Raw genomic sequence first — 23,282 nt, 5'->3', positions numbered from 1 at the left:
AGACAGCTCAAACTCCTGATCTGCCCCTTACCAGACTTTTCTAACTTTGGAAAGGCCCTTAACCTCCCTAAACCTGGGTTTCTTCACTGTAAAGCAGAGACAAGAAAAGAATTTCCCCCAGGGGCCTGGCTGGCTCCGTCTGTAGAACATGAGACTCTTCATCTCAGGGTCATAGGTTGAAGCCCCAAGTTGAGCACTGAGATTACATTAAAAAAGGAGTGGGGGGAATCTCCTAGAGGTCGAAGTCCCTCTAAAAACCGATGCAAGGGCGCCTGGGTGGCTCAGTTGGTAAAGCGACTGCCTTCAGCTCAGGTCATGATCTTGGAGTCCTGGGATCCAGCCCCACATCCCACTCCCTGTTGCATGGGGAGTCTGCTTCTCCCTCTGTCCTCTCCTCTCATGCTCTCTCACTCTGTCTGTCTCTCTCTCTCTCCCAAATAAATCTTAAAAAAACAAAAAACAAAAACGGATGCAAAACATCAATGGCCGATATCAATTCACAAATACAGAGGGGTAAACTGAGGCACCAGGGGCCAACTCAGAGTCCAGCCAGGCACCAAATGGGGTTGCTCCCCACCTTCTCTGCCTACAGCCCAGAGGGCTCCCCCTTCCCGGAAGCTGCCCCTGCGGGGGAGAACAGGGCCCTTACCTCCAGAACAGGTCACGCAGGCCGTGCAGCGGCCGTCCCTGTCCAGGTAGTAGTCGGGGTCACACTGCTTCCTGCAGTCGGATGACCCCCGTGCGCACGGCTGCTGCGAGGTGTGCCCTGGGGAAGGAAGCAGAGAAGCTCCAGGCCGAGCCGCCTTGGCGAAGACCTCACCTCCCCAGACTTGACCTCTCGTCCCTGAAGCCCCTCCCAGCTCCACCCTTCAACCCCCCAAACACGGTGGTCCAGCTCTCGGGTTCTAGGTGGACGCCTTGCCGGGGAGAGCGCAGACCTCGCCTAAGTTCAGCGAGCAGGCGGAAGCAGCCCGGCTTGGGTGGAAGAGCTGGGCCTGGGGGGGGTTCCCACTGCGTGGCTCGGGCCAGTTCCAGTGACTCATGGGCACCCTGAGATTAGCAGGATCCTCCGTTCGGGCTGTTGAGCGGGGTAAAGGGATGGTGAAAATAAGCAGGTGTGCTCGGCGCACCGCAAGCTCCGGAGGGCCCCGGCGGCGGTCATTCGGGCAGGAGCCCTGCTTCCCTGCAGGAACTAGGGAGTCCGGACTCCCTAGACCCTGCGGAGCCTCAGCCAGCCTGACTGAGATGCGCGCAGATCAGCCAGCAGCCCCCGAGTCCCCTTGCACACGGACGGAAGATGCACGGCGTGGACACCGACTCCGTGCGGCAAAACGGTAAAGCGCCTGCGCCTGGACCCAGCTCTCCGTCCAGGGACAGCCCTAGCCGGGATGCCTACCACCCACAGCTTGAGCCCGTATGGGCACGTGAGCCAGATAAGCCAATCAGAATACCTCATCCTTCAGGGTGGGCACATGACCCCAAATAGGCCAATCAGAACACCTCGTCCTTCAGGGTGCGCACATGACCCAGACAAGCCAATCAGAGTACAGCTTCCTCACCACTCGGCTTCGGAGACACGTGAGCCATGTCCGCCAAAGAGCCTCATCTCTGAGAGCTTCACAAAAGCTACCCAGTGAAGACGGCTTCTCTTTATGGTTGGAGTCCTGGGGCCAAGGGCCGTTGAAGTCCCCAGCTGGCGGGTCGTGGCAGGTGCGGCGTGGCCACAGCCTGCCTGAGAAGGAGGTGATGTAGACGCAGGCCGAGTCCAGGACGGAGAGAAACGGACCCCTGGGGGCGTCCAACCTGGCTTGATGGCGTCACCGACTTCTCTGGGTTCGAGCCGGATCTTTCTCTCCCCTCACTCTGTTCGGACGTACGTGAGGCTGAACCATCGGTCCTCGACATTCCTCGTGCCGCCTAGTCATTCTGCGGAAGCGGGGGACCCGGCTCGGAATCGTGTGTCTAAAGTGCGTACAGTACAGTACATGGGGTGACCCAGGAGCCTCGCTGTGTGACAGCCCCGTTCACAGCGCATTGCATTATTTAAGCGATGGGGCGCCGGGTGACTCAGCGGGGTGAGCCTCTGCCTTTGGCTCAGGCCATGATCTCAGAGGCCCGGGATCGAGCCCCGCATCGGGCTCTCTGCTCGGCCGGGAGCCTGCTTCCTCCTGCCTCTCTGCCTGCTTGTGATCTCTCTCTCCGTGTCAAATAAATAAAATCTTAAAATAATAATTTAAGCGATGGCGCTATCTGTGATTCTTTGTGAACTCATTACATAAAAATCTAATGAGTATCCTTGTTTCCACGTAACCGAGGAGCACGAAAAATGTTTCCTGATATCTGTGGCACCTGTGGCACTGTTACAAGGTGTCCGGAGAATATCTGACTTCTACTGCGGGGAAAGCTGCAGACCCTACAAGAACGTTACTGTGCTTTGTTGTCTTAATCCACAAGGGAAGGATACATCAGAGGCTGATGAAAAGGAGTGAACTCATTCAGGTCTAGGCCCCCCTGAAATCTACCCATGGACAACTTGGAAGTCCCTGGACCTCAAGGTCAGCCCCTGCTTAGAAAAATATGTGAGAATCTCTCAGAAATACTAGCTTGATGGCTGGCATCCTCTATCTCAGAAAATTTCTGTAGCTCCCCAGTGGTCTTTCAGAGAGGTAAATGTGACCCCATCACCTCTTGGCCTAAAACTTTCAAAGCCATCTCATGGCTCCCAGGATAGAGCCCTAGGTCCTTACCGTGGTTAAGGAGGTTCTGCCCACCTACAACTCCCTTACTGTCTAATCTCAAGGCACACTGGAATCTCCATGTCCCCCAAAGGGGTCATGCTCCCTTCTGCCCCCAGGACCTTTGCCCAAGCTGGCCCTTTGCCACAAATGTGCCTCTCCCCTTTCCCCTAGTAAACCCTTGCTCAGCCTTCCCATCATTGTCAGGGTGTCACTCTGTCAAAAACTTGGTCAAGACCCCTGTTGTAAACCATCAGAGATCCACGTACCTTGCCCTCCTATGCCCAAGTCTGCTGTAATCTATTTAATCTAGATGTGTAATCATACTTATTTGTGGGATACATTGTCTTAGTATCTAAATTCCTCCCATGACTGTGAGCTCCTCAAGGTTGAATCTTTGCCTTTCTGCTCACCAGTGATTCCCCTCTCACAGGGCCTGGTACATAGATCTGATCGATACGTGCTCTGACTACCTAATCAATATGGACCCAGCCTCACATTCTCAGGCCTCCCTCTGGCTCTAATTCCTGCTTTGGCATCACTGTACGTGGCTCCCTTCATGGGCTCTAAGCTGCAGCCACCACTGGGTACCTTGGTCTTTTCTCTGGCACTCCTCCTATGTCCTGGAATGTTGTAATGGGTCGAATTATGTCCCTTGAAAGAGACATGCTGAAACCCTAACTCCTGGTATCTCAGAATGTGATCTTATTTGAAGACCGGATCCGCACAGAGGTAATTAAATTAAAATGCAGTCATTGGGGTGGGCCCTAATCCAAGATGATAAAAAGGGGGGAAATCTGGATACAAGACACGTGCACATGGGAACAGCCAGATGAAGACTGGACTCATGCTGCCACCAGCCAAGGAACTACCAGAAGCTGGGAGAGAGGCGAGAACATTCCCCAGAGGCTTCAGAGGGAGCATGGCCAGGCCAGCACATTGATCTTGGACTTCTAGCCTCCGGAACTGTGAGATAACCCATTTCTGTTGTGTCCATCTATCAGTTCATGGTACTTTGTTGATGGCAGCCCTAGGGAATGAATACAAATGTTCTTCACACAGGCTGACGAATCTATCCATCTCCATTTCTACCCACTGGGGATCCCTCTGAAGCCAACCAGCTCAGGCTGAGACACCATCCCCTGGTGGAATTTTCCTTATCTTCTGACCCCATCCAGTACCCCTCTCTAGATCCCTTTAAATTCACCTCTCAGCGCCAGGGGCTGTTTGGGGCGAACTCTAGAAATGCACTCTGCTCCAGAAAATGTATTCAGGGATTCAAGTGACTCACTTCATGGTGGGATTCTATTTTCACTCAACTCAACATTTATTGACCATCACCTGTGTGCCAGGCACTGAACATAGAAAGTGGAGAAGGTGAGATCCCTACTCCCGTAGAGCTTATCCTCGAGCCTAGAGGAGCAGAGGCAAGCAAGCACAGAAAGAAATTGGCAAGTCAGTTTCCAGTGTGTGAACAAACTTGGAAGAAAATAAAGCAGGAACCAGAAGAGAAGGCAGAGGAAGAGGCAGGAGAGCTCCAGAGGGAGGGATCGGGGAGGCCTTCCTGAGTTCCCAAGGACTGAAAGAGGCAGCTGCACAGAGGGTGTGGGAAGATCGCTCCAGGCAGAAGGAACCACCTGTGCAAAGGCCCTGGGGACAGAACAGGACATGCCAAGAACAGAAAGTCCATGGGGACTGGAGCAGACGGAGCCAAAGAATTATGAGCCCTGATTCATTCCTATTTTCTTCTTTGCCCATTCTCCACACAGATTTTCTGCACTGAATCACTTTCAAAATCAGAAACAAAAACAGCAGAGAAAGGCTCAGGGCCTGCAGAGACTGTGCTAGAATGGGTCCCTTTGTCGCAATCTGTCTCCAGCCACTCCCCTTCCATCCCAGGGCGCTTTGCTGACTCCAGATGTTCTCAAAGTTTGTGCTAACAATCCTGCACCCTCTCTCACCTCTGGTGCAGCATCAGGCAACCAGGCCCCAGCTGTTTTGGCCAAAGAAACTCTCACACTGAGAACTGCTCTGCACTTGGTCTGGCCGCCAGCCCCTCCTCCGTTCCCCCAAATGGCCTGGGCTTGGCCTTTGGCCAAATAAAACCCTCCCAATTCTCCAGGGGTCCATCCTGCTCCCCTCAAGGCCTTTGCATATTCTGTGCCTCTTCCCAGAGCACGCCCCCTCCCCACCTTGGCCCGGCCAACCCCTGCTCATTCCCAGGACTCCTTTTCCTCCAGGAAGACCCCTCAGTCAGGCCACATACCCTGGGAGTGTGTTCCCATGGCTGCCAGCAGCACCACCCCAAGTTCTAACAGCCTGGGGCAATAGACACGTTTTGGAAGGGCTTCCTAGCCCATAAGCTGCCCTTCTTGGAGAATTGTCCTCTCCCTCAAGCAGTGGCCCAGGGCCAGGGGGAACCAGAGCAGAGGTGGACATCTATACCATTGGATGCTTTCTTCTTGGGCTTTGGAATTGGAACTGGAAGATGTTGGTCATGTGTCCCTCTTGGTGAATGAGGGAGAACAGACCGGGAAGGGAACTGTGGGTCTTCCAAGCTTGACCAAGGGCCAGAAGGCCAAGGAGGCTTCCTCCTCCTCCTTCCTGCTCACAGCCCTTGGAGAATCCCCTCTGCTCCTGGGACATGATGGGGTACACTCACACAGCCCCAGGCAAGCCATGCTCTCTGTATAACGTGGGACCTGTCTTCACGATGTCCCCCCACGCTCACAAGAAGCAGGCTTCACACTTCTGCAGGATTCCCTCCTCCCACTCTGGGCACTAAGGAGAAGGTGATCCAGGAAGGAAGGGGCAGAATAGGAGGGGGTTTGTAGCCCCCACAGGGGCTCCTCGCTGACATGCTCTGTCTTGCACCAGCTGTCAGCACCAGCTAAGAGGAAAGGGCTCAGGTTTCTGAGTTAGCCACACTCAGACTTTAAGAGATAGCCAGTAGGGGCTCCAATAAGGCCCCCACAGGCTACTTACTAGCATATGACCCTGGGAAAATCTCTGAACCAAGTCCAAGTTTCCTCTCTGGGTTTCCTGTCAGGATTCAGTAAGCTAATGCAGGTGAAGGGCTGGCACTGTGGCCAGCACAAAGCATGCTCCATCGGCAATAATTGTTGTCCTTGTTATGAAACAGTGAGTGAGCGCCCCGTCACTGAGGGTGTGTAAGCAGAGGACTGGGGAGCAGCTGTCAAGGATGCTACAAAGGGCATCCGAGGCTGGGTGAGAGGAGAGACTCATTGACATCAAAACTTCTCAGTCTCAAAGGTCTCCCGGTTTCCTTCCTCCAGCAACCCACCTCCGGCCAACACTGCCGCACCGCTCAGCTGAGCCCGATTGCACAGGGCGGGCAAAATGTCAGAAATTTCCCCCAGAGACCGAGGAAGGGGTTTTTGTGGGTTTTTCTCTTTTCCTCTTGCTTGCCGGAAGCACCGGGTCAATAAAACTCCAGCAAAATGCCCCGCCCACCACACCAGCAAAAGGCGCTCAGCCACCCCCGTCACTGGGCCACAGTGAGAGAACGTGGGGGGAGGGCAGCCCTCTCTTCCCAAGTCACAGCATCGCCGGGCAGGTGTCACTCTGTCTCCGCCCACTACACCCTGTGGGGACTGCACCAGGCAGGGGTGAAGGAAGTGGAGTGGCTGGGAAGAAAGTGTCTGTCTTTCTTCCTGCAGCTGGAATTATGGATCCTGTGTTAAGTCACAGAGCCCTGTGTTGCAGTTGTCCTGACTGCTGTTGTCCTGGGGAGAAGCAGCGTGCCCCCCCCCCCATAGCACTGGGCTGGTGAGGGAAGGCTTCCTGGAGGAGGCAGTACCGGGACTGCAGGAGGTGGCAGCGGTGGGAGAGGGCATCCCAGGGCAGACAGGCATGTCAAAGGCCTAGAGACTTGAAAGCACAGAAGAAAGGCCAAGGGGAAAAGGGTGGAAAAGGTGACGAGTGACCTCACGATTAGTTGAAGCAATAAACGGTTGTTGGTTGGGTGGGCAGAAGAGCACACGGAAGTGGGAAGGGAGGAGTGGGTGGGTGGATGGCGCCGCATGGGAGGGGGATGGTGCTGTGGCCCAGCTGTGGCCCCCTCCAATCCACATGCTGAAGCCCTCACCCCCAGTGGGACTTTATCTGGAGACAGGGTCTTCAGGAGGTAATTAAGGACAAATGCGGTCAGGAGAGTGGAGCTCGGATCCGACAGGGTTGGTGGTCCTTACAAGAGAAAAAGGGAAATGTATCTCTTTTCTTGCTCGCGCTCTCTCTCTCTCTTCCCCACTCCTCTCTCTCCTTCAGCCATGACAAGGGAGCTGTCTGCAAGCCAAGAAGAGGAGCTTTACACCAGAAGCCCTGCTGGAAACTTGGTCTTGGACTTTCTGCCTTCCAGAATGGTCTGGAAACAAATGTCCATTGTGGACGTGCCCCACCCCCACCCGCACCCCCCAGCCCCACTCCCCATCTGTGGTGTTTTGTTATGGCAGCAAGAGCAGCCTGAGCCAGATGGGGGCATGAGTAGGGCACCAGTGGCAGAAGGAATGGGGAGGGGGTGAAGGACATAGGACGGGGGAGGGGTGGGCAAGTAAGAGAGTGGGTGAAGGGTTAGGTGGGGGATGGGCAGGCTTATGGGGAGTTGGTGAGGGGGCTGGCCAGTCAGGCACAGGAGTCCCAGGCACTAAGGGAAACACAGGCGCCCACCTTGTATGTACTTCAAAACCCACACTAACCCATAAAATAAAGGTGAGAAAATCCAATAGATTTCTACTCTTTTCCCTACCATGACAACTTTGAAACATTTTTGGAGATAGAAAATATCCGATTCTTTTCCAAAATGTTGTTCTGGGTCCTTGCGGGGCAGGGGGTGCTGAGCTTGGGCTCGGTCCACCCTTGTGGTGGAGCAGAGAGGCTGTAGGTCTCGGGACAGACTGGGCTTCCCGTCCGCCTCAGGCCACTTACCCTGGATGATTTTGTGCACCGTGGCCGGGAGCCCCCCTCCAGACAGCAAAGCTGGCGGGCTGAGAGGATGGTTAGGTGAGCTCCTACCTATCCCGAAATCACCCGCCACTTCCAGTGGCCTCCTGTCCTCCAAGCACGAGGCAGTCCTCACACCCTCCACAGTCAGAATTAGCATCTTTCCCACTCAAGGCTGCACCCGAGATCAGAGACCATAGTTCAGCTCTAACTCGTGTCCCACCCAGCCAAGGCCACTGGAAGTGCCTTGGGAATTCTGCTAACAACCACAAGGATGACAGCCTCACCACCCCATTCTGGCCGCTCGCCTCTTCGGGCCAGAGCCGCCCCAGCCCAGTGAGCGAGAGGCAAGCTGATATTCTACTCAGAGCCAGTCATGGTGCTGGTGCTGGGTGAGCCTCCCAGGAATGGGCGCCGAGCAGGGAGCCTGGTTCCAGAGAGATTTAGGGCTCAGCTAGCCCAGAGATAAATGCACGTTCTGGGCTGGAAAAGATGAGGACTGCAAAGGGCTTCCAGACTCAGAAATGAGGGGCAGTCTGGGGGTGTCGAGAGCCCAGGCTCCAGGGTCACAGAACCCTGGGCTCCAGTCCCCAGCCCCCCGCCAGCTCCCCCATTTCCCAGCTCTGTGACCTTGGGCCAGCTACCCAAGCTTACAGCACCCTCGACAGCCTCATCTACAAAATGGGATTAATAAAGGATGCTGTGGAGCTCGTGCAATGCTTCTGAGGCTCTCAGACCGGCATGCGTATGGTAAGGGTTCATAAGGGGTCAGCCAGGACTAAGAGCAAAAGCTTCAGAAATCTAGAGCCAACGTGACGATGACAACATGGGCTTTCATCTTGCCCATTCACCAATCACCCCAGAGTTTTATACCATGGGGACAAAAATCCGCCCCCCAACCCCGTCCCTCCCCAGCACCCCCACTCACCCTCAGGGCAGCGGTAACAGCACCTCCCAGTAGTTTGGTCATAGGAGTGGTTGGGGCCTTCCTCGCAGGCGTTCCTCCGAACTCCATCCTGAGGGCAGGATACATTGGTGAGACCAGGCTGGTCCCAGACACAGACCCCTCCTGCCCCTCGGATCCCAGGAGGCCAGGTCTCCACTGACTGTCAGCACCAGGCCTGAGACAGAGCCTCAAGTTTTAGAGGAGAATCCGGACAGGAACACCAGATCTCATACCTGCCTCCGACCTGCTGCATTGGGAGGGAGGAGTGTGATGGCAACTCCAGCCTTCCAGAATTCAGCCCCAAACCTGGCTCTGCCCTCTCCTCTCAGGCTCACATCCAACCCATCAGCAAACTCTCTTGGCCTCTTTGGACCAATGTTCTCCCCGCCCCCACCTCCTCCACCTGGTCCCGGTCCCCATCCTCTCTCCCCTAGATTAGTTAATTCAGTTGCCTCCTACCTGGCCTCTGACATGGACCCAGCAATATGGCAAATCTGTTTGTTGTGGTCTAACATGCTCTACAGGAAAGTGCACACATCTCAAGGACATACCCACTGAATTATTCCAGTGTGACCGTGTCTCACAGCTGGCACCCAGGTCAAGAACCAGGATGTTGCTGGCACCTGGCACCCTCCCTCGTGCCCCTTTCCATGAACTACTTGCAAAAGGCACCGGCTAACCCAACTTCTCTACTGTAGACTGGTCTTGTTCAGCTTTTGAGTTTCAATGGGTAGAATGATCTCTGCTCTCTTGCAACTGGCTTCTTTAACTCAACATTACAATTTGTTGCAAAGCCTGTTGCATTACACAGTTTGTTGCAAATGGCAGCTGTTCCTTCAAGTTCATTGCTGCGTAGTGCTGCCTCACGTGAATGAATAGGCACAATTGATTTATCTAGTCTACTCTTGATGGACCTTAGTGTTGTTTCCACTCCTGATCATTATGCCACTAGGAACAGCCCTATACATACATTTTGGTGCTCAAATGTACACATTTCTATTGGACTCCACCCTGGGGTGGGGGCGGGAATTGCTTGGCCATAAAGTGTGGTATGCTCAGCTTTGATAGAATCCCCATAGTTTTCTAAACTGACCCTTCACTGCCGTGTGTAAGTGTTCCAATCGCTCCCCAATCTTGTCAACATTTGGTAGAGTAAGTTTTAAAAATGTTAGCCATAGTGCTGAGTGTGCGACGGCCTTAGATTATATCCTTTATGTTGCGTTTCTCAGGGGCATAACGATGTTGAGTATCTTTTTACATGTTTGTTAGCCTTCTGGATATTGTCTTTTATAAGACCTGAATGAGGTCTTCTTCTTCTTCTTCTTTTTTTTTTAAGTTGAATTGTCTGACTTTTCTTATTGATGTGTGGGAACTCTTTATATATTCTGGATACAAACCCTTTGGTAAATAAATGAATAATAAATACCTTCTCCCCTTCTGTGGCTGGCCTTTTCACTTTCTTAAGGGACCCCCCCCCCTTTTTAAAGATTTTATTTATTTTGTTTCAGAAAAAGAGAGAGAAAGAGCATGTGAGTCCAGGGAGGGAGAGAGGGAGAGGGAGGAGAGAATCCCAAGCAGACTCCACACAGAGCGTGGAGCCTGCTGCAGGGCTTGATACTGAGACCCTGAGATCATGACTTCAGATGAAACCAAGAGTCAGATGCTCAACTGACTGAGCCACCCCAGGTGCCACTCTTAAGGGAGACTTTTTTTTTAATTAGTTTATTTTTTAAGATTATTTATTTAAGAGAAAGCAAGTGAGAGAGAGAGAGAGAGAAAGAGAAGAGGGAGGGACAGAAGGAGAGGGAGAAGCAGACACCCCATTGAGCATGGAGCCCAATATGGGACTCAATCCAGGGACCCTGGGATCATGACCTGAGTGGAAGGCAGCCGCTTAATGAACTGAGCCACTCAGGCACCCAGGGAGCCTTTTGATGAACAGAAGTTCTTAGTTTTAATGAGGGACAATTTATTCATCTTCTCTTTCATGGTCAATGTCCTTTATAAGAAATACTTGGGAGCCCAATGTCATTCAGATGCTCTCCCACATTACCTGCTTGATAATATCCCTGAACCTTCCTTGTCAGGTTTCATTTTGGCGCATGGTGTAAAGTAGGGGTCAACACTCACTTTTTTCAGGAATACACATTTTAACAAGTTCCCCCATAGACTTCCAGGGCTCTTTAAAAGTTAAGTCCTGGGTGCCTAGATGGCTCAGTGCATTGGGCCTCTGCCTTTGACTCGGGTCATGATCCCGGGGTCCTGGGATCAAGGCCCACATCGGGCTCTCTGCTCAGCAGAGGGTCTGCTTCCCCCCCACCCACCCACCTGCCTCTCTGCCTACTTATGATCTCTTTGTCAAATAAATAAATAAAATCTTTTATAAATAAATAAATAAATGAATGAATAAATAAGTTTAGTCCCTTTGTCAGAAGGAGCTTGAGAGAAGAAAATCTCTGCTGACATCCTGGGGGAGGAACTTTGTCCTTCTGGTGGAATGAAAGGGGAGCATGGGGTACCTGGTGGCTTGGTCAGTTAAGCATCTGCCTTCAGCTCAGGTCACGATCCCAGGGTCCTGAGATCGAGTCCTGCGTAGGGCTCCTGGCTCAGCAGGGAGCCCCTCTATCTCTACCACTTCCCCCTGCTCATGCTCTCTCTCTCTCTCTCTCTCCCTCTAAAATAAATAAAATAAAGGAAGGAAGGAAGGAAGGAAGGAAGGAAGGAAGGAAGGAAGGAAGAAAGGGGAACATGAAGCAGGTTTCTAGGCTCCAGGAAGGGAGACAAGAGGGAGACGGGAGAGGGAAGAGGGAGCTATGTCCCACCTCTGTACCAGCAGCCTCCCGGGCAGGCAGTGCCTGGCAGAGCCCAGGTGGCCGCTTGTAGGATGAATGAGATGAATGGGCTTTCTTGGTTTGGGGAGAAAACAGAAGCCGTCTCCTAACCCTCCCCGCATAGGGGAGATGCCTGGCTGGTCTGAGGGGCTTCTCTGCTCTTCTCTCCAGCCAAGGGAACAGTGAACACTAATGAATGAGTCCTTCCATCATGTCAGAGAGCAGGAGAAGGCCAGTGTGGCTGGAAGATGGATATGTAGAGTCTTGATCACATTATCCTTTTTTCCCCTCTTTTTGCGCATCTGAAATGTTACCATATAAATGGGAAATCAATGTAACCTGCCATTTGCGCCCCACCAGTCCTGTGGCACTTGTGTACCTCCTTTCTCACTTAATCCAGAGCCCCAGGACTTGAGGCCTCGACTCGAGGACACTGTCTTTACCCACCCACACCCAGTGCCCTCCCTCCAGCAGGACCTCCTTCTTCTCCTGTAAACTGGGGAGCTTCTGCGAGCCTTGCTAGGGACAGAGACCTGCCTGCCCCCCAACATTTAACCAAGTGAGTTTGGATGCCTACTGGTGGAGCTGGGTGGGGGGTGCAAAAGTTCAGGCCTGCTGAGTGTGGGGAAAATTCTGGGTCGCTGGCCTGGGTTTTCCCCTTCTGGCTGCCCACTCATCTTATTGATAATTATGGACTCTGAGGAGGCTGTAGGTCCAGGCCCTTGTCTCTCCAGGGTCTGGATGGGGGGGGGGGTGCAGCTGACAGTAGCCTGAATTCTTACCCTCCACTTCCTGCTACCACATCCTGAGTCAGAGGGGGACGGTGGAAGGTGCAGAAAAGAATAGGGAATCCATGGTATTGCCCGTCATGCCCTCCACCCCAGTCACACATCTCCTCCTTTATGCCACTGACAGCCCTCTCGGGCCAGATCACCCCTCCCCCATGATACTGATGAGGAAACTACAGCTCAGAGAGGCTCAGTCACCCACCTGAGGTCACACAGCAACTAAGTGCCAAGAGGATATTTGAGCATCACTGTGTCCCCAGTTGTCTCCCCCTCTCTGGGCCACAGGCTGCCCATCTAAAGTAAAGACAGTCTATTGTGCTGGGAAGGGCACCGTATCACATCTGTGGTCTCTTTCTACCAGAAGTCCATAGTCTGAATCAAATCATGAGGACACAGCAAATAAACCCAAGGTGAGGGGCTTTCTACAAAACAACTGGCCTGGACTCTTTGCGTGAAAGAGAAAGAAGAGCTATGGAATGTTCCAGAATAGGGAGACTAATGGGACAGTGAGGCTGAATGCGATGTCTGGAATGGATTCTGAATCTGAGTGGGGCTATAAAAGAGAATATTGACATAGATGGTGACATTTGAATATGGACTTTATATTTGATTCTGTGTTCTTTATGTCTACATGCAAGGAGAGAGAAAGATAATGAAATTGTACAAAACCACACCTGCCAGTAACAGGTGCTCAAAAAAGAGATGGCAACAATTTTCGCAATAAACCTTGTCAATCCAAGGCTGCCACCAGGGGGCGCTGGGCCCTCAGCAAGGATGCCCTGGAAGGAGAGTGGGGGCCTTGTTCTCGTGTGGGGCTTGTGGAGGAAGAGAGACAGCGGCTGAGTCCAGGTGGAGGCACAGCTCAGCGCCCTCCCCCAGCAACCACCGCAGATGCCCCCAGACCGCTGTGGCTGACCTTCTCCGGCAGAGACAGTGGGGAATTTTTTTGCCGATGACGTCATGCATGGTTTTACAGGTGCCCAGAAATGGGGCCAGAGCAGTGCACACGTGCTGTAGAAGTCACAACAACAGTTGTTGAACCCAACAGTCCTGAGAGACCCTACTACCCCAGAAACTGATCTCGGAGTGGAGAAGGACCTGCCCAACGTAGGTGGCAGGCAGGATCTGAGTTGGGGTCAGGGGACTCCTGACCACCCCGACCACTCCATGGGGGCGTTGAGCCCCTATTGCCCATCAGAGAGCTGACCTGCTCCCCGAATACTCTCTAGGAGCTGCTGCTCCCGTATGGGAGACAACCCCACCTTCCCATAAACTAGAGAGAGGTGGCATCTGGCGTCCTAAGCTTCACCTACATAGTGCCATGATGCCCAGAAGCTAGCCCAGTCCCACGCCCCAGAGCCTCACCTCTGGCCCTGCTCTTTCCTATTTCTCTGCAATCTCCCTATTAGCCCCCAGGTTGCCCTGCACCACTGCCCATTCACATAGACCCTTCCCCTTCAGCACTAGAGCAGCCCCAAGAAGGCTGACCCCCTGGACACTGAGGCGCCATCAATCTCCCCTGGCCACAGGTCCAGACCCTGGATGGCCCATCAGTTCCTGCTGCCCCTGGGGAACTGGCCTTGGCATCAGTTTCTGATGCCCCTGGAAGAGAAGGGGCATCAGAAAGGAGAGAGTGGGAGGGGGAAGCCCAGGGACTGCAAGGGGGGCTTTTGGGTGGGGTTCCCCAGCAGGCTTGAGGCAGAGCGAGGTGTCCACAGAGTAATGAGCTGTGCAACCAGAGGACTGGGGCCTGACCTTGGTGGCATCAAGATAAAAAGAGAGTGGCCTGAAACCTTTCCATTTCTAAACCTGCCTGTTTTCAGGCTGGTTTGGTTTTCCCTACAAAACCTGGTAAATTTCACTTTCAAAAAGCCCCACCTGGTTTTGGCTGCCTAGAAGCGAACAGGAGCTGGGCTGCACCTGCAGGGACCAAGATACTGGAGGTGGGGGGCTGGAGGCTAGGGGAGCCAGATCAAATGCAAAATGCACAAAGGGACGAGAGGCAGGCAGAGCTGGGAGAAGCATCCCACCCTTAGCCCAGGCAATCCCTGCCTCTGTCATTCAAGGTGAGATGCCTGGGCTAGGAGCAGCTAAAGATGCAAAATCTCAGGTCCCAGTCTAGACCATTTTACATCTGTCCCATTTTGCAGGTGGGGAAACCGAGGCACAGGAAGGTTAAGAAACTTGCCTGGACAGTGTTAGCCCCGGGATCTGGACCGACCCATCTTGGGTGGGCTCTGATCCACCACGTTCTGTGTCACTAGTCCTGCCTGCTTAATCCCCAGTGCTACCCTCAAGTTCACCAGCGCTTCCTCACCACCCCCCAGCATGCACTTGCCGGGAGCCATCCAAGGCCCTCCTCCCATCCGCCCCGGGCCCTGTGCCCCACTCAGCGCAGATGCCAGACGGATCTTCTCGGACACAGGCCTGGTCTCCTCCCTGCCCCCTGCTGAAGGGTTCCAATGAAACTATGAATAAAGTCCACAGTGCGGGCAGCGGCCCAGGAGACCCAGCTGGCCTGTTCATCCTCCAGCACCTTCTCCCACCTTCTTCCTGTCCCCACTTCTACCCCTACCTCATTTCCTCCCTCCGGCATCCTTGGACACGGTCCTGCATGACCACCCCATTCTCTCCTTGTCCAGCACCCTCTCCCACTGGTCTTTCATGCCACTCCCTCAGAGACCCCTCCCTTTTCACCCCACCCCCAAGTCCAGGTCAAGTGTCAGCCGGCCAAAATCAAGGTGTGGGCAGGCGGCATCCTTGCCAGCAGCTGTGGGGGGAGAATCCATTTCCTTGCCATGAAAACCGAGGTCCCACCTCTATGCGGCCCGTCAGCGAAGACCCACCCTCTGGAAACTGCTGTGTTGCCTGGATGGCATTGCTTGGCATACTGCCCCCCTCCTCCTTCTGCAAAGGCCACACTGGTGGGGCAAATCCTTCTGTCACATCTCCCTCTCCTTCCATATCGTCTCTCCCTGACACAGCCAGGAAAGATCCTTCTTTGAAGGATTCTTACGAGGACAGTGGGCCCCCCTGTATACTCCACGCCGATCTCCCCCCTCACTGTCTCTACCCTTAACCACAGGCACGAGGTCCCCTCTTCCAGGTAAGGGCACATATTCACAGATTCCAGGGTTTAGGCCACGGATGTTTTAAGGGACCAGTATTCTGCTGACTACAGCCCTGGGTTATTCTGTCAGTAGACTGGGTTTGGTCATATCCCCGTCCTGGGGGATTCTGAGCCCCGCTCTCTACCCACAGGGCTAGCTAGAGCTCCAGGCCAAGAGACCACCTAAAATTGAAGTTGTGTGCCTCCCTAACCCTAAGCACACCCACAGACACACAGTCCACCCCAGTCTCAGTCAGCCGGCCACATCCCTCCTTGATCTCATGCCCAAGAGCAGGAGACGGGGGGTGGGGGGCTCTCTCCCAGTTCCCACCTCTGGCTTCCAGGGGGCTGCAGGGGGGTATGCAAATGGCTCCATGCAGCCAGGCCTGTGTCTGGAGATAAACCCAAAGACAGTAGACCCAGAAACAGCCCCCAAGGAGGGGGTCTGGCACTCGCTGGCAGAATGCAAGGAAAAGCTAAGACCTTCTCTGAGCTGGTGCTCACCAGAACAGTGGCCGTCCTTCCCCGCAACTCTCCCCTGCGGGACGGGAGAAGACGAGAAGGCGTCTGTGGTGGGCGGAGGAGCACCCCTCCCAAGATGTCCCCGTCCAAAACCCCAGAAGCGACGATGATACCTCTTTATGTGGCAGAGGGGAACTGAGGTTGCTAACGAGTGACCCTGAAATAGGATGATCCTAGATTATGCAAGTGAGCCCAGGGCCATCAGAAGCATCCTTGAAAGGGCAGGTGAGTCCGATCAGGGAAAGCTGGGGACGATCAGAGAGGGGTCTGCGGCCGGCGTGAAGATGGAGGAAGGAGCCTGAGCCCCAGGATGCCCCCAGCAGCTGGGAAGGCAAGGCAACGCATCTCCCGCCTCGAGTCTCCAGAGATGCGCAGGCCTGCCCACACCTCCAGTCCAGCCCAATGCCATTTTGGATTTAGGAACCGCAGATCAGAAAGATGATCCTCTGTGTTGTTCCGAGCCGCTGAATGCGTGGTAATGATGGCCTGGGAGGGAACTCAGCCAGAGCCCCAATCCAGAAGACCAAGAAAAAAGCCACGTCTCCTTCCACTGAGCGTTCCCTAAAGGCCTGCGGGGAACTGGGAGCTGGGCCCGGCGCTGGGGGCCTCAGGAAAAGCCAGTGCCGGACAGTCCCAGCTCACGAACTCAGCTCCCGCGACGGGCCCGCTGGAGACACTACGCACCAGCCTGCAGAACAAAGGACTGTAGGAGAACCTCGGAGACACAATGAGACAAACGCAGGGATCGCCGATGCCACGCAAGATGCCGCGAGCCTCACGCAACAGGGAGAGAACAGGACCGAGCGGGGGGGGGATTCACGACACGTTCTCGGAGGAGGGGCGCTTCCACTTTTTCTCGAAGGAAAGTAAGATCTTGGCAGGAGGGAAGGAAGGGGAGAGCTTCCCCGGCAGAAGGCCCCACAGAGAAGAAGGTCTGAAGAGGGAAAAACAGAGTAGTATGGGAAATCGGCGGTTTATAGGGTGAGACCGTGGGAGCAGAAGGAGAAGAGGCCCAGGACTCGGGGCCAGATGGGCAGCACGTACTCGCCATTCCCCACACGGTGTGCCACCAAACACCGGTTCCACCCACCGTCCTCAGGTGACAAGCCAAAAACCCTAAAAAAGAAATACGACCAACCCACCAAGCCCTGGATTCCATCTGGGAGGTTAACATTTTAAATCTAGGGCCTTTCTGTGCTTGCTCACTCTCCGATTCTCCAAGGAAAAGTTGGGGGCCCGAGAGACAAATTGTTTCCCAATCTTAGGTGGTCACAGAACCCTTTCCTCATGGAACGCCTGTTCCCTGGAAGTAACTTTGGGAAACGTTACCTTTGGCAATGGGGAGCCACTGAAGATTATAGAGCAATGGAGACTAGAGAGGATGGACAGCATGGAGGCAAGTCAGTCAACATTACCAAGGTCTGGCCTTGAGTCCAAACTCTGTGACTGCTAGCTCCTCACTTCTCACCGACGCCCCTCCTGCCGGAGAGAACCCCCGGCCCAGCTGCCTGAGCCAGCCATTCAGATCACCGTCCTCCTGAAAGTTCTGGGGCGGCAGCAAAGACTCAGGCTTCACGCTCAGTGAGACCTCGGATGGGATAAAGTCCACCAGCCCTGGGGCTAGCAGACCCAGCAGCAGCAGCCACTGAGGGACACGGCGGCTGCCACGGAAAACTGAATGGCTTTAAAGGATAGGGAGCCCCTCCCCCACCCCTGCCCGGGTACTTTAGCTTTTGTCCGTTCTTGGAGGTGTCTTGGATTCGTCCCCGTGTCAGCTCACCTGCTAGAAGGGCCAGCTTGTTTCCGGGACCACCTCTGTCATCCCAGCCTGCACAGGGAGGGGAGCCAGGGACCCGGGATGCAGGCCCCCCCCCGCCCAATTCCACCACGAGACTGTGTGGACAGAGAGAACTCAGCCTGTCCCAGTGCAGGAACCGCATCTGGCGGGCGCCTCCTGGAAGCCCAGAGACCTTGCATGAAAGCCAACGAGGGAGCTTCAAGAGCCCATGCCCACACCCCCTCGCCGACATGCTGTTCCACCGGGCCATTGGCGAGGACATTGGCCCCCTTCTCTCCTCAACCCTCACCCCCCGTGTCAAAAGCTTTCTCCCTCCAGTGCAGGTGGAGGTGAGCACGGGCCCTTTGTGGGCTCCCACTGGCGGGGGCAGATCTCCCCACAAGCGCTAGTCTCTCCTCTCTGGGTCCCTCTTCCCACACCCTCGGGGGCAAGGATCGGTTCATCTTCATCCTGTACCCTCAGTACCTAGCATTCACGAGGAGCTTAATAATGGCTTACCTTTCCACAGCACTCCAGCACGGGCCAGGCCCAGAGAAGCTGCTCCTTTATGATTTTATGAATGAATGGGAACTTGGAGGAATATCCCCGAGGACCCAAGAAGTCAGTGAGTAATTGAATTGGGTCGCATAGAAAAGGTCCCTCCCCACCGTGGAGGCCAATGAGAATGCCAGTGATTTTCGACCCTAGACAGCCAAGATTTTGGAATGAGGCCTCCCTCCCTCTGCCCCAACAGCCCCTAGGGGAGATAGCAGGGGAGAGAGAAGCTGGAGAACTGGTCTTGCCTTGCCGAGCTGCCTTTTTTGACATTCTGTCCCTGAGGTCTGTAGCTCTGGTCCCGCTCAGACCCTGACCCGTCCTGGCACAATTGGCAAGACCATCCTCTGCCTCCTCGTCTAGAAAATGGCGGCCGTGACCCCAGACGGGCCCCCCCAGGGTCAGCGCATGAGCCCGATGAGGCCACCCCAGCCAAGCCTGGGCTAAACCAACCGTCTGGGCCAATGAACCCCCAGTTTCCGGGGCGACCCAGACCCAGATCTCCCTCAGCCCTGTTTTCCTTCCGATGATGTTCCGGAGGCAAAAGAGGCCTGGAGGAAGGTGCGTTTGAGCTGAAGAATGAATCACAATCAACCCAAGAAACAAGTCTAGGTCAGAGATGAGTGGGAGCAGAATCAGAAACTTACAGTAAATGCTGCACTTCTTCCAGCATTGACTGATCTCAAGCTGACTAATGTCCCCCCCAACCCCGCTCAAACCCCACTGTGCGCTCCTGGCTGCCCAGGCCACTCTCTGAGGAAGGGGAGGCCCTGGAGGGAGACCAGCCCACACCTCCTCCCCCGCGTCATATGGGTCATCTGGCTCTGGGTCCCTTCTGCCTGGTGCATAGGGTGAAATCCTGCATCGGCACAGCCCCAGAGCGGCTGGAAAAGTCCCCTTTCCCAGACAAGCCGGCATGGAGGTGCCTTCCTGCTGGTGCCTAAAACCCACTATTAGCACTCGGCTGTGTGGGGTCACTGGCCCTGGAAAGCCCTGATGGAAGAGAGACACGTAGAGCTTATGAGTCACCCCAGGAAAGCCTCGTTCAGCAGATCGGAGCCCAGCGGGAGCCTCAGAGCCTACATCTGGGTGCCGGAGGGAGCTTTGTGGTAGTTTTAGCCCTGGGAGAGGATGATAGGAATTTGAAGTCTGCAGAGGTCACGGAACGACCCTGGGCCTCCCTCCCCTGCCACCACCCACCCACCGACCCCTAGGTGACCGGATGAGGGGGCGAGCGGGAGGCCTGAGGGCAAAGAATTCTGAGGATTCCCAACAGAGTGACCCCAGGTCCCTTCACCAAAACCACTCTTGGGGAGACTGTAGCGCGAGGCATCAGAGGCCCAATCTCTTTCTCAGAAGGTGACACACAGCGGGGAGTCATTCCGGCCTCAGGCGTCCACCACAAGATGATGGCGTCTCCAAGCAGACGGTGAGAAAAAAGAATTTAAAATTCAACCCCTGACCTGGGATTTTTTTTCCCTCTTATGATGATTTCCTAAAACTTTGCTGGAATCCCAGAGGCGGAAGAAGCCTTGGGGGAGTCGGAGGCCGGCGAGGCCGGGCAGGCAGTCCCCATCCCCCACAGACAGCCGGATTCCTGCCACGAAATGCCCCTGCCTGAGCCCATGAGAGATGCAAATTAAGACAACAAGGATATGGCCCTTTTCACCGGTCACATTGACAAAAATAAAAACTCTGATAAGATCAAAAGTCGGTTAGGATGTGGGGAAGTCACTTCGGTTCAGGCACTGCTTGGGGGGCGGGGGAGGAAGGGGGATTGTGCAGCCACCCTGGAAGCCCATTTGGTGGCATCTTATCACCTGCGTACACTTTCTCCCTCTGCCTCCTCCCGTCAGCTTCTTCCCTGGGGAAAGAAGCGTACACATTCCTGCACATTCCCAAAGGCATCCCTGCAATGCGGTCCATTACAATTCCAAACAAACAGACAACACGGTGGGAGGAAACTTACCACCCACCCATCAGGGACCTAAATAAAGAAAACTATGGAGCCCCCATTTGGTAGAATACTATGTAGCATTTCCCAAGATAAACATGGGGGAATGAGAAATAAAGAGAAACAGGATTGCCGCTGCGACAGTATTTCTAAGACAAGCTGCCGACGTAAAAGCCGAATGAAGAACCGCACGTTCTGTATCATATATGGAAAACCCGACCTACCCGTCTACAACTAATGAAACATGGGCAGGCGTTTATGAAGTGTGCTTGTCTCCCTTTTCCACCTATACTCCTCCTCCCCCTGCCTGGAGCCCATTCCCCTTCCCTCCTCGCCCCTGCCCGGAGGGTGGGATGAACAGGGCTGACCTCCACAATAGGGCCGCCCTTTTCTGTAAGACTAAAAAGGACGGGGCCTGCCCTCCCCGCAACAAACCACTGCTGTTCCCGCCTTTTGCGCTCGCTCAGACCAGTGCCCTGCAGGTGTCTCACGGACACTTACTGTATCCACCAGGGAATTACGGCCAGCCACAGGCCATTCTCCTCTTCAGACCCTGTGCTCAGTGCCCTTGGTAAAGTAAACCTTGACCGGTCAATCCGAGCTCTGCTCCCACCCCATGCCTAGCTCGGTGCTGGCCACCAGGGAAGGGCTCCGTTTTCCTAGAGCAGTCCCCAGATGCGGTTCTGGGGTTTTCCTCCAGCAGACGTCAGCCCCATCGCTGACCTTTTCCAGGGGCGGCCACCTACCACGTGCTCCACGTGCTCCAGGGCCCGGGATCCACGCATCGGTCAGACAGGGGTAAGGGCAAAAGTACGAATCTGGCACCCGTCTAGCACCCTCATTCCCGCGTCTCACCCACACTCAACTTCCCCTCGCCAACCGTTTTAGGGACCAGGGGCCGGTAGCAAGGAGAGCCCCAGCACCAACCTCTTCTGGGCACGGAGGCCCCACCTGGGCTGCCCAGGACCCCCACCCGCGAGGAGCCTACCTCCAGCAGGCAGCCCCTGTTGCTCAATTATTGCTGATTGAATGAATAATTGCGGCATTCGGCTAGGGCCGGGGAAGAGAGCCCCCAGCAGCTGCCTGTCAGCCAACCTCCCACCTGCGAATCCTTGCAGGCTCCTCTCCCCCTGTTTGTCACCTGTGCCCCCCTCACCCCAGCTGGGCGGTAACGAGGTGCAGAGACTCCCCGACTTCCGCTGTCCCCCCACGCTCCCCACACTGCCAGGGGCGCAGAGCAGCAGTCGCAAGGAGGGGGCTCCGGACCACGGGCGCCTCCCAGGCACCTGCTGCTCTCTTACCTGCGGGAAGGCTCCCAGCACCCCCAGGAGGAGCAGTCCCAGCATGGTGTGGAGGGGGCACATCCCGGGGGCTGGAAGGCTGAGCCGGCTGGGGAGAGGTGCCCACCCAGGCGGCCTGGGAAGCGCGCTGCGCCCACGTGCCGGGCCAGAGCCGGAGCAACACCTGGGTGAACCTCCGGAGCCAGCAGACTTCCCCCAGCGCACCTCCCCGGCGCCGGCCGCAGCTGTGAAGTCACTTCAAAAGTGGGCTGCACTTTCTTTGAGGGCTCTGCCTTAACTCTTCCCTTCCCCCACCATCCAGAGGTGCACTGGCACCCAGAGCGGTTTCCAAGAACGCTAAAATAAAAAAAGAAAGCGCGGACAAACACGTGCAGAGATGACTCAGGACAAGCCACACTCCCCTCCTGCTCTTTGAAAGACCTGTCCTGATTGGCCAGAAGCTGTTCTCCCGGCTCCAGGGAGTTTGCTGCCTGCCCCCCGGGGCACTGAGGGCCTGGGAAGGCAGCTCACCCCCCTCCCCGCCGCCCCCCAAGACCCTGCCCACCACCCCTTGCCCCTGGAGGTGGGGGGAGGCACTCAGGAGATTGGGAGGCTCCAAGCACAATAGTCCCGCCGCACCCCCACCCCAACATAGGGCTAGACCTGAGTTGATTGTGACATGGGTCAACCCAGACCTTCTCTCTCGCCCTGGGGATTCTTTTAGAAGGGACAGCGGAAGGCAGGGGGCTGCAGAAAAAGCCAACACCCCTGAATAAATAGTTGCTAAAAAATAAATCAATAGATAGATGAGAGGTGTGTGGGTGGGTGAGGGAACAGAGCACCCTGGAGATGGGTGTGTGAGTGGGTGGCCGGGCAGGTGCCTGGATGGGTGGACAGGCCGATGGACTGACTAAGGAACTGTTGGACAGAGTATATAGAGCATTTTGTTGTCAATCCACAAATATTTCCCTGCCCTCTGAGAGTTTTCTGCCTAGAGGAAGAGCCTGGAACTCCTACCTAAAAGAAAGAAACCATACAATTCTCATTCAAGTTCGGTTCTCATTTGCAGCGGAATAATTTTCCCTTCCAGTGCTTCTCCAGCCCACGAGTTCTCTACTGCTTTCTTTCTACCTTCCAAGCATACATACGGAGCATCCAACAGCCAGACTGCGGGTCACGGGCTCATTTGCTTGTGTTGTATTTTTTTTTTTTTTTTTTCCAGACCTGAAGACAGAGAAATAGGCAGCCAGTTCTAGGGGCTCGGATGTAAAATGGCCAGTTGTTTTCCCTGAGCCCAGAACGGCCCCGTGGCCCTCAGGATTCTACACCTCGGTCTGTCCCTGCAAGATGTCCCCCATCTTCCAGAAACGCCTTCATCTCCTTGGTCCTAGTGAAGAGGAAAATTACCTACTGAAGAGGAGAAAGAGCAGGCCCAGGCCAGGAGGCTGCAGAAGATGGAAAGTTACCAAGAAGAAACAGAGATAACCAGAAGCCCTACTGGAAGTAAGAGATAACCAGCCACTTCTCCTTCCATAAACAGGCTCCCTGCATTGCTGGTCCCACCTAATGCAGCCCCGCTCGCCCAGTTTAAACCCACCTACCAGCAGTCCGCATACCCCTTGGAACGTAACTGCTGGCAGTCCCCTGTAAAAACCCCATAACCCCACTGCCCGGGCCCAGAACTTAGAGCACGAGCTCGTCTATCCAGGTCCACCAGGGTAAAATAAATCCGAGTTCTCCTGCTGCTCCGAGTGTCCCTTGATGTCTGATTATTTTTCCACAACACCGCCGGCAGTCTCCTACCAGAACATTCCATAACTACCCTT

At 54.9% G+C, this 23,282-nt stretch overlaps 1 protein-coding gene across 6 annotated transcripts in view; it reads right to left on the bottom strand.

The window, feature by feature from the left end:
• Window positions 1-21,887, bottom strand: part of TNFRSF8 (TNF receptor superfamily member 8) — a 62,043-nt gene extending 40,156 nt beyond the window's left edge. For 3 of the 6 annotated variants that reach the window (XM_082687666.1, XM_082687670.1, XM_082687669.1), the window contains exons 1-3: window positions 21,478-21,831; window positions 8,623-8,710; window positions 650-766 (exon numbers count right to left, since the gene is read on the bottom strand). In XM_082687666.1, the coding sequence (XP_082543792.1) occupies window positions 650-766; window positions 8,623-8,710; window positions 21,478-21,540 (268 nt within the window). In that variant the 5' untranslated portion in view covers window positions 21,541-21,831. Of the gene's footprint in view, window positions 1-649; window positions 767-8,622; window positions 8,711-21,477 lie in introns of all 6 variants that reach the window. The other 3 variants (XM_082687665.1, XM_082687667.1, XM_082687668.1) reach the window with 2 other exon arrangements.
• Between the last annotated feature and the right edge of the window lie 1,395 nt (window positions 21,888-23,282).

This window comes from Mustela nivalis, assembly GCF_964662115.1.
Source record: "Mustela nivalis genome assembly, chromosome: 10".
Classification (NCBI taxonomy): domain Eukaryota; kingdom Metazoa; phylum Chordata; class Mammalia; order Carnivora; family Mustelidae; genus Mustela; species Mustela nivalis.
This window is presented reverse-complemented; position numbering and strand designations above follow the sequence as displayed.